The following is a 10,840-nucleotide window of genomic DNA, read 5'->3' as shown; positions in this document are numbered from 1 at the left end:
AGTCTTTCTTTTCGCGCAAGTAACGACGCGGAGTCCACATTAGCCGACTTGCGTCCGTCAGTTTTCTTTTTAACGGCGTCAAACGCCCATTCACTGTTCCTTGTTTTCGCGAGAGAAAGGTTTCGTAGGCCATTCTTTCATGAAAATCGAAAACTAATTTTCTCAGTTTTCAAGTCTATGATAAGGTAAATTTTCGTTTTTTTTGTTGATTTTGTTAGTTGATTTATCTGTTTTTTCTGCAATTTTTATAGAATTATTATTTTTATAGGTTTTTGATTATGTTTCTGTGATTTAGGGTTTCTGACTTTTTATATTTTTTTTTCGTTTTTCTTCATCGTTCTTAAGTTCTTGATTTGAATCGATCGGAGTTGGTTTCAATTTTTATGTTATTGTTCAAGTGTTTTGGAAATTAAATCTGGTATAATTCCCTTCTATGTACTGCCCATTTTTGCGAGAGTCGCAGTTTTCAAGCTCTTAAAGGTTCAAAGGATGTGGCTTTTTGTTGTATTTTAGTTGATTTATCGCTTTTTTGCAATTTAATATAGTTTTGATTATGTTTTTCTGTTTTAGGGTTTCGATTTGTTGGTTTCGATGCTTTTGTTATTTTTAAGTGTTTGAGAATCAGATCTGGATAATTCCGTTTTATTTGGCTTCTAGTTTCAAGAATCAAATTTTCTTCTTCTTTGGTCCATCGAATTTGCTAGCTAATGAACCATTGAATGATTGTTGAGATCTAATTGTTTTGGATTTTAATCTTTCATCAAAGTTTGTGAGAATTATTGATCATTTTTTTCTTCCAATTATTTTGCAGTAAAAATTCGACTTTTCTAGGATTAAAAAAGCAAAGCTGCAAGTCGCATAGTCAATGAATTGTTGTTGAACTGTTATGATCCATCCTTTTTAAGCTTGGAAGTACCTCTCTTTTTTTGGGCCATATCCCCTAAATCACAGCTATTGGTTATCCTAACCATCCAATAATTCAATCTTGGATGGTCGCTGTAATTAAAAAGGATCAAACGTCAGAGTTTTTTTTTGGGAACTACTGTATCTGATGAAAAAAAGACTATGTGATCGAATCTGTTTTTTTTTCCCTGTTAGGCTATTTGGCAATTTCTCGTTTTGATTTTTTGTGTTGGTTTTTCATTCATCTGTCATAATTACAATTATGTGAAAAATTTATGATTTGTAGACTAAAAAGATTTTTTTTTCTTCATGATTTGTTTGTAGTCCAGGGAAGGAGAGATACTTGTACAAAATGTCCACTAATTGCAGGCTTTGGTATGTTTCTCTGCATGTGGCTTTTATGGAAAAAAATATGCTTGAGAACAATAACTTGATGAGACTTTGCAATAATAACAACTGGAGAAGCCAATTATTATTCTTTTTTCTCATGTGTAAAATTTAATCTTTCTCCAACAATTCCCTTTTGGGTAGAGTATCACCCACAACTCGGGGTTGAGAGTGGCCGTCTCAGCCGTGGCTGGCTAGTCGAGGTCGTTCAGCAATCCTGCATGCCTCGAGTGTTGTTTTTTTGTACCCTATTTATTTTGGTAGAGCAATGCCTTGAGTGATGATGGGTTTTACTGCTGTTCTGAACTTTTGATTTTGCATGGCGTAATGAACTAGAAATAAGTCTTGTCCAATATGTTAATTTGTGAAATGACATGCACTACGATGCGATGAGCACCTTGCATATATCACAGAAGAATGAATTTACTTGACCTTCTAGTTTAAAGCCTGAGACACATTTGCATGATGTGCCATTTGGCACTCTTCTTACCTGCTTAGAATGACCAGAACAAAGGCTTTTATTGCACATTTACCTTCCTTATTTCTTGGGAGAATTTGGATTATTGAATTTTAAAGAAAGAATATACTATTGCTACTTCCAAAAAATTAGCCCTAGCCGACTTCAATTATTGATGCATTTCAGTATGTTTGATCTAATACAGTTGTGGAATTGTTAACTCTACCAACTTTTTGGGCTGAGATATAGATTTATGCTACGATGCTTGCAAGATTGGTATGTGATTATCTTTGTGGTATTAATCTCTACTTGCTTTAGCCAGTGCAAGTTGTGAGTTTTGTTATGTGTGTTGCTTATAATATATTGCCATCGAAATGTCGGGTCTCGCACTTTAATAGAGTATATGATGCAATATAATATTGTACGTGAGATGCTTTGAATCATTTAGGTGTATCTCATCACATGAAAAATTGTGATGTATGTTCGGTCTTGGTAGATATTAGGAAAGATATTTAGAAGTTTAGTATTATTAATTAATATATTCTTAACAAGGAAAGTCAAGGTATAATTTTCTATATAAACTCACTGAGGATTCTTGTAAATACATCAACTTATCAATAAAAGTTATTTCTTCAACTTGGTTCCAAAATCTAAGCTTGGTCAGACTCTCTGGTGTCCTCCTCAAACCTAGCTCTCATATGTTGTCAAATGCGACCGCATATGCACGTGCTATTTCTAGGCATATAATTGCATTGCATTTATGCGAAGGCAAGTATGACTTTACATATTTGACCAATGGTTAAAATTTTATCCTTTTAAAACAAAATTAATTTAATTTATCTTGTAAATATCCCATTATCACCTCCCATTTCTACAATGCTGTAAACAATTTCTGTTTTCATTTTAACTTAATTCTACTCTCACATTTTAGCTCTCTTCCAAGTTTATTTTTTTATTAACAATCTAACTATATTCTCTACAATATCCACTCCTTAAATTATCTGCATCAAGCTCAAGAAAAAAGATTGAAGGATTTTTGCAACATTCGAGAAGCAAGATTTTATGATTTTCTAATTTTTGTGAGTTTATGCATTCTTACAAAACTTGTTAAACCTGAAAATATAATAAATTATAATCAAATTATTAAAGATAAAAAATACTACAAAAAGTATTTTAAAAAATTATTATAATAATTGCAAAATTTCTATTTTTCTATTTTTAATTATAAAAAAAAAGCACAAAAAATCTTCTTGATAATTTCTATTTTCTAAATCTATCCAACGATGGTTTTTTTTAAAAAATTATTCAAGCTGCATGTTTGTACTTTATATGCATCTGAGGGAGATCCTGACAAACCAGATCTAGTAGGCCATCGACTTCGACATACTAAAAAAAAGAGTACGATGCGACAGTGATAGACTTCACAATTAGGTGGTGACCATCTACGAACACGATTGGATGCTTTTGGCCATCCATCAATAACTTACATGATGAGATCAAGGGTAGATATTCCATTTAACGAGTTGCATGCTCCTATTTCAAATGACCATGCAATTGTGGGTGGTTAATTGAGTTTATGATGAAATATAATAGGATGCATGCTATACATTGAATCATATTAGGTTGTATCCAAAGTTGTCAATTTTGGTGACTAATTGAGAAAGCAGTGATTAAATCGTGATTTTTCCCTTCAATGACTAAATTATATTTCAATTGCTACTTTTTAAATGTTGCGATATTTAGAAACTTCGTGACTAATCGCCAACTTCACAAATGAATCAGGAAAAATGAAAGGAGTATTTCGAGATTATTTTAGTAATCTAGGATATATCAGTCTTGATAGAATCTCAGTCTTCCCATATACAGTCCTAGATGATGCACTAGTACCAGGAAATGACATTGATGAAGATGATGGTGACTTTTTTACGGGTGAAACATCAAAGAATGAGGATGCCATTGAATTTCATGATTTTTTTATCAATTGATGAGTCCAAACTTGGATTCATGTTATCTTTTTATATTTTGAATATGAACCTTGAATGTGTTGTTTGACCTTTGATTACTTTTGTGCTGATGCATGGATGATATTAAACCTTGCATTTTGTACTGAACCTTGAATGCAAGGATATATATATACACACATGAATTTGGGTATTTTAGAAACAACCCCTGTTAAATTGGTGATAATAGGTTTACCCCCTTGCAAAATGCAAGATTAGGCTTACCCCCCTTGGCCATGAGTCAACTTTGCTTTTCTTGATGACTTAACAGTGAATTTTTCAATTTTTTTTTCCTAATTTTGATTTTGTAGTTTAAGTATTTGAAGAATATTTTGAAAAAGACCAAATTTCACCCTTAAATCATCAATAAAATGCAACAATGGACCTAGGCCAAGGGGGGTAAACTTAATCTTGCATTTTGAAAGGGGTAAACCTAATATCACCAATTTAACAGTGGGTATTTCTAGAGTACCCCTTATATTTAGATACAATAACACGACCCTAATCCTATCACAATTTTGCCTTTTTTGGAATTTTGCGAGTTTTTCCCTTGCTGACTAATTCCCGACTCTGACCTGGTGACTATGGGTGTATTTCTTCATAAATGATAAGTTGTGTTGCATGACAGATTGTGGTAGAGATTAAGAAAGATTTTTGAATGGTTTGTACTGTCGGTTATCGTTTTCTAAACTAGGAAAGTCAATGTTTGGTATGATGTTTCTTCTATTTTTGGCTCTTGAAGTTTTCTATATAAACACACCAAGGATTCTTTTAATGACATCAATTTATTAATTAAGCTATTTCTTCAATGCACTCAAATGATATTCTGCAACTTTTCCATGCACATCTTAAATATTCATTTCTTTGAGAGGGGATTTTGAGCAAATGTTAGCTTTTTTATTCATCATACAGGCCCTTGAACTGATCTTCTTATACTTTTTGTCCTGAAGTATAAATCCAACCTGGCAAATTTTAATTTTTTAATTTTTTTGGTTGTTTGGTGATTCAGAGTTATTTTTATTTATTACTATGATGGTTATTGCTGTTGAATTTTTTCAGTTTAGCTCTGGAGTTCTTTTTTGAAATTTTCATGGATTATGCTGTGTGTTTATGCTTGACCTTGGAGCAAGTTTCTTTCTTTCCTTTTTTTCCCCACTTCTCATATATAATATTTCCTATACATTTTATTTGTGCTTTGAAATACGCAATTTCTTTTCTTTTCTAACCAAATGAGCGTTGACTTTTATTTTCATTTCTGTTTTACAATTATATTCTGATACACCTCTCACTTGAGTGCACAGTGCGTAATTGCTCGTGTTGTTCCCGGTTCCCGTGTTGTTGTTGAATAGATGCAAATTTTATAATGGATAAATGTAGGTTTATCATTGATAAGTGAAAAATAAAAATGTGTGGCATTCATGAAAGGTTTGGGATTTGCCATTTCATGGGTCCCTCTTGGGTTATTGTTGAGATAACGAGCCAGACTGTTTTGATGGATCCACTGTTGATGACCGTCAATTATTTCTTAGTCTTGTGAGTGAATGAAACATTTCTTTGTGTGTGATCCATCAAACTCTTGCATGTGTGGCATTGTTCTGATCATCCATTTGTAAACATAGTTGCTGCCTATCATCTTAGATGTAAATTTTCTGTATTATAATATTATTATTTTTTTTGGTTATTTGTTTTATGAAAGAAGTGTGTGTGTTAATATCTTATATGACTACTAACATTTTCAGGGGGGCATATGCATTATCTTCGTTCACATATTTCTTTTAGACGTAACTAGGATAGGAGTTGTATATAACTGTTATACTTGGAGTGTGTGGAGTCAAATCTGTGCATAGGAATTGATTTTGCTGATAACAATGGAAGTGAAGAGCGCAAAGGTATTGGATAATGGCCGAAAAATTGTGGTTGATCTGAAGAGAAAGCGGGCCACCCAATCTGTGCCATATTTTCCTGGAGCTGCTCACCCGGTGGTACAACGGTCTGTAGTAGAATTGCGGCCTAAAAAGCTTACCAGGATGAGATCCGACAGATCCAATAACAACCGTGGTTCTCATGTCAAGAAATCTTTGCTAAGGAACTATTCGAATTTTATGAAGAGTGGATTGCCTCAGCGTATAATGTTTTATCAGGATGGGGAATGGACTGATTTTCCGGAGGGTTTCATTGGTTTGGTTAGAGAAGATTTTAGGTTAAAGAAGGCGGCCATTGAAGTGGAAGTTAAAGGACGCTTGTTGTTACTGGACTTTCTTCACATGACTCAAATTGATTTCATGACGGGTTTAGAACGACCTATTGCTTGGATTGATGATGCGGGTAGGTGTTTCTTTCCTGAATCATACTCTGATGCTGATGAATCACATGGGCGCTTTCAATCCGGGGTTGGGAAGGACCAGAATATTCTATTTTTCGAGCCAAATGGGACTGGGGAAATTAAGTTACAACTGGAGATTGACATAGCTGGAGATGACAGCTCAAAGTTGGAAGAATCTTGTGAAGAATCGAACACCTATGTTAAGCGGCTTAAAATTGATAACAATCGTGCTGGAAACCATTACAGGTCGGGACAGAGTGCAAGCAGTGATCCAGATTTTGAAATGAGGGAGGCTACCGGAGAAAATGGGCAATTTAATGCTCCATTTCCTCTACAAAACCCTACATTTGAGCCTATGAATGGAAATCTGAACTCTGATGCTGTGCGACAATTGTTCCTGACGAGTATGGGTTCATCCAACTGTGCTACTAACATACTTGAGATTAATCACAGTTCAAGTTATTTGGCACAAGCCCGATTGGAGCTCTTCCAAAAGCAGGTTGAGATCATCAAAAAATATCGTGGCAATGCGAATGTTCGATATGCTTGGCATGCTTCTTCCAAAGAATCAGTATCTTGGATCTTGACACATGGGCTAGGGATTGATGTCATGCATAAGAGGAAGCCCATGTATGGCATTGGTATTCATCTTACATCAGAGAACTGCTCCCATATCAGGTGCGCATTCTCTTATTTAGTGTACAGAATTGTTTGTGAAAGTTGCTACTGCCCTATTACAATGGCCTTTATATGCGTTAGTATTAGAAGAACTTTAAAAAATTTCCATGAAGTATTCACTTTCTGTTCTTTCTACAGTGCAAGTTACTGTGATGTTGACGAAAATGGTGTACGACATATGGTGTTGTGCCGGGTTATTATGGGAAATATGGAGCTCGTTAGCCAGGGATCTGAACAGTTTCATCCTAGCAGCGAAAACTTTGACAGTGGGGTCGATGATCTTCAAAATCCAAAGCATTATGTAATATGGAATTCAAACATGAACACACACATCTATCCAGAATATGTAGTCAGTTTCAAGATGTCTCCAAATGAAAAAGGTGATATATTTACAGTATTACAGTTAGTTTGATTATTGAACGAAGCCTATAATTATACATGTGACCCACCAACTCTTTAATCTGGATGATTCAATTCCGTTAGTCTTGTCTTGGATGGCTAATGGACTAAAATTTTAGGCCGACTGGAGAATAAGTGGAAGGTATTAACTGCTAAAAGCCATAAGGTATCCGTGTTAATGAGTTGGTGGGCCATGCCTTCTGTATAGGATGTCAGGCTATTATTCTAGATATTATTTTACTAGTTCATTTTTAGATTTTGGTTTTAGCACTAATGTTCCTACAGGGTGTCTGGTTCCAAATGAGAGCAAAATTGACGTGTCTGGGGTCACGAATTCCATTGATTCGGTAAGTCTCTTCTGTACTAAAGAATTGTTTTATTTCCACTGTGTGTCTTCTTGATTTTAGTCTTTTGATGAAGGGGTTTGAAGAGCTCTGTCGAAATGCATAACTTGGCTCTATCCCATGGTTGGAATTGGTGTTGTTGGGTTTCATGACAAAATGAAGTGTACAAATTTGGTCTCTTATGAGGGAAAATACTCAATCCAGGTTTAAAGGAGGACTGGACTGCCTTCTTACCGTCTGGCATACAAGGCTCACATGTTGGGATATTGAGTAATCCTACCTTGGCTGTTGGCCAGAGATTGACTTGATTTGTGATTCTAATCTGTCAATTTATCATATTCTTTGGAATGTGATAGATATTGAGTATCACAGTGATGCCATGACCTGTGGTCATTGAATATTTAATGACACACTACCCAAAACTGCCTTGTGTCACACTTTTGGGCCAACTGACCTCATAAAAATTTGGCCCCTCCTCTTAGTGGATTTGCGCACTTAATGTGATGGAACATACTCGAGTCAACAACAGCTGAATTGTAGGTCAACTGGAGGGTGCACTAAACATTCATGGGGCCAATGGACCTAAAGTGAGTGACATATGGCATTTTTGGTGGCGGGGTCTCTGAATATTTTCCCATGCCTCTATATATTGGATACCTCAGATCACCGATAACAAATTTGTATTGTGGGTTTTCTCTAGTTTTTGAGCATCACAAATTAGGGGGCACCATCCATCCTTACATGGGAGGATGGGCTTAGACAGTGTCTGTCCTGGAGAATATGATGTGTGCCCACCCTACCATGTATGGATAGCGTTCCCTGGTTGGTTATGCTTCCACATGTCAAGAGAACCCACACTTCAATATTTGTTTCCTTTGCATGTATGACATGCATGTGAAAGAATGGGAGGTAAATTGTTTTATTTTGTTCTTCTGGGATTGGTATTTCTCCCCAAAAAATTCCTTTTTAACATAGTTTTACCAATTTAACTGAGGTGACCCTTACATCATATTCTTGGACGTATTGATATTTTTTGTTTCATTATTTATATTTTACAACTACAACCTTTTATTTCGTAGGTGGGAGACTATCATCCTTCTCCAGATTTAGTGAAGATAGCTCTGGGAAAGGACATGTCCCTCAGTGCAAGTGTTCCAGAGAATGCCAAGTCAAAAGATGCAAACGTTCCGAAGATACCCAAATCACCTTGGATGCCTTTTCATATGCTGTTTGCTGCTATCACAGAGAAAGTACCTTCTGAAAATATGAAAATGCTGTATCTTCATTATGACCAATTCAGGGTATGGCTTTAATTGCAGAATCACTATTTCCTTTTCTCTCCCATTCTTTTGCTTAGGGTTTCTGATATTTTTGTTTTCATATCTATCTGGTTATTAATCAGAGGAAAGAGATCTGTCGCGATGAGCTTGTCAGATCCATGAGAGGTATTGTCGGGGATGCTCTACTGAGATCTACAATTATTGGTCTTCAAGGCAAGGTAAGGTGTATGTGATTCTAATCTATCTAGGTTGATCTTTCTTACTTGGTTTGCGGCAATTAATGAATGTCTAATGGACAGACCTGGTTCTTTATTATAGCATATCTTGTGTGGTGAAACATTATTTAAATATTTTTTTTTTCTAAATAAAGGTTAAATTAAATCTGAGTGTTCCATGTGGTTTGGTGGATATACCACATGGGATCATGGGAGACTTCGTCCCAATCTTTCTCTTCATTTTTCTTCCTTTTGGTTTCAATCTCTCAACTTTGAGACACGAGGATGATATAAATTTAGGTCTTTTGGAAAATGGGTCTTTGATTTCGCGAGACATGCCTTTTGTCAACTTATCGAAAAAACATATGCACTTGTGAGCCTTTGTCAGAGTACATTGGGTAATATTGTCCGTCACACATGGGGATGGGTGCACCCATGCAAGCCTAATAAACTTAGTTTCATTGGTGCCATGAGATCCGATTTGATGAGAGTTCTCCATGTGGTTCATCATGCTGGGCCTAGTTAGTTGAGTCTTGAACATTACGTATGGTAAAATTTGGAGTTCGGGCTTTTGGGCTAAATTGGATAATCTGAGAACTCGGTCCATGCTCTACCTGAGCACCATTAATCGTAATTGTTGTCTATATTAGTCAGAACTGGGATTTCTCTTTTTATTTCAAAATCTGCTATTTGAGAAGCTTCCTTCATTCATTCAGTTCTTTTCGAGTAATTTTATCTCTCTGTATTTGCAGTACCGTCCTCGACCAGGCTGTGAATCAGGAGCAATACTGAAACAAGTTCGAGAACCATCCAAATCAGGAGCAATATCCAAACAAGGTGAAGAACCTTCGAAATAGTCCTTATTCCATACAGATTGAATCTCCTTTACTACCGACAACATTCTGCACTTCTACCATAAAAAATGACAACATAGGTTCGTTTGCTGTCGTCTGCTGCTTTCTTTGTGAAGTCTTTGTGGCAAATGCTTCGACGTGAGGTTGTGAATAACTTTGGGTCTTGCATTTTAGCTATATCATATATTTTAGAACATGAGTACTTGCTTTTAATAACTTTTTCAGTCTTGCATCTTAGATATCAGATTTTAGACCAATGGTACTTGATTTTAATTTTAATTTTTCGGTTAATTAATGACATTTACTATCTGCAGTTTGTAAAGCTGTGTTGATTTTCTTTATTTCTTCTTTCATCAGGGCATGTGTTTGTGTTTGTGTTTGGTAGGCTTAGTTTTATGGGTCAGCTTCCAGTGATTAATAGTAATGTTTTTCCTATGGTTTTAAGTGCTCCCAACGCCAATCCCAGGCTTCTGAGACCTTTTTCTTTCCTGGTTTGAAAGACCCATGTGTCCCAAGTCTTGAAATTTAAGGATAAATCGGTCTTCAGTGTTACTCATTCATCGTCATTGATCGAATGGGCAACACTGCTTAATTTTTTATGAATAGCTGAGATGCTTCGATATCTATGGCATCTCCATGCATGAATTTGCATGTTATATGATGCAACAACCTTCAACATACTTATCCGAGATCAACATAAGACGACTTTATTGCTATTTATCTTCCCTTTCCCCCTCTGTTTTTAACATGAGGTTTGAGATGGAATTTCGAGAGGAATTTCCGTCTTCTAGTTCACAGTCTGTTCTCGTCCACGAATCTTATATTGTTCACAAAAGATATGAAGATGATTCAAGTGAGCCATCTTTAGACTTGGTCGATTTCTGAAACCACAATCAAAATTTAAAATCTTGAGCCAAACAGGCCAATTTTTGTGGCCAACTCACATTGACTATCTTTGCTCGAATGCTATCGTGACAAGGATGGCAGACTCGCATAGTTA

General features: G+C 35.7%; 1 protein-coding gene across 2 annotated transcripts; it reads left to right on the top strand.

Annotated features, from left to right (window-relative positions):
• Positions 1-10,162, top strand: LOC147391618 (inactive poly [ADP-ribose] polymerase RCD1-like). 2 transcript variants are annotated; one of them, XM_086458307.1, is made up of 8 exons: positions 1-185; positions 1,233-1,278; positions 5,487-6,748; positions 6,887-7,128; positions 7,433-7,494; positions 8,571-8,792; positions 8,894-8,989; positions 9,739-10,162. In XM_086458307.1, the coding sequence occupies exons 3-8, from the start codon at positions 5,616-5,618 to the stop codon at positions 9,841-9,843; spliced, it is 1,860 nt and encodes a 619-aa protein (XP_086314433.1). In that variant the 5' UTR covers positions 1-185; positions 1,233-1,278; positions 5,487-5,615; the 3' UTR covers positions 9,844-10,162. The 2 variants fall into 2 exon arrangements, with proteins under 2 accessions (XP_086314433.1, XP_086314432.1); XM_086458306.1 differs by having other exon boundaries at positions 1,228-1,278.
• Positions 10,163-10,840: the final 678 nt, after the last annotated feature.

Source organism: Akebia trifoliata, chromosome 11, assembly GCF_017979445.1.
Source record: "Akebia trifoliata isolate Shusen 1 chromosome 11, ASM1797944v1, whole genome shotgun sequence".
Taxonomy (NCBI): domain Eukaryota; kingdom Viridiplantae; phylum Streptophyta; class Magnoliopsida; order Ranunculales; family Lardizabalaceae; genus Akebia; species Akebia trifoliata.
This window is presented reverse-complemented; position numbering and strand designations above follow the sequence as displayed.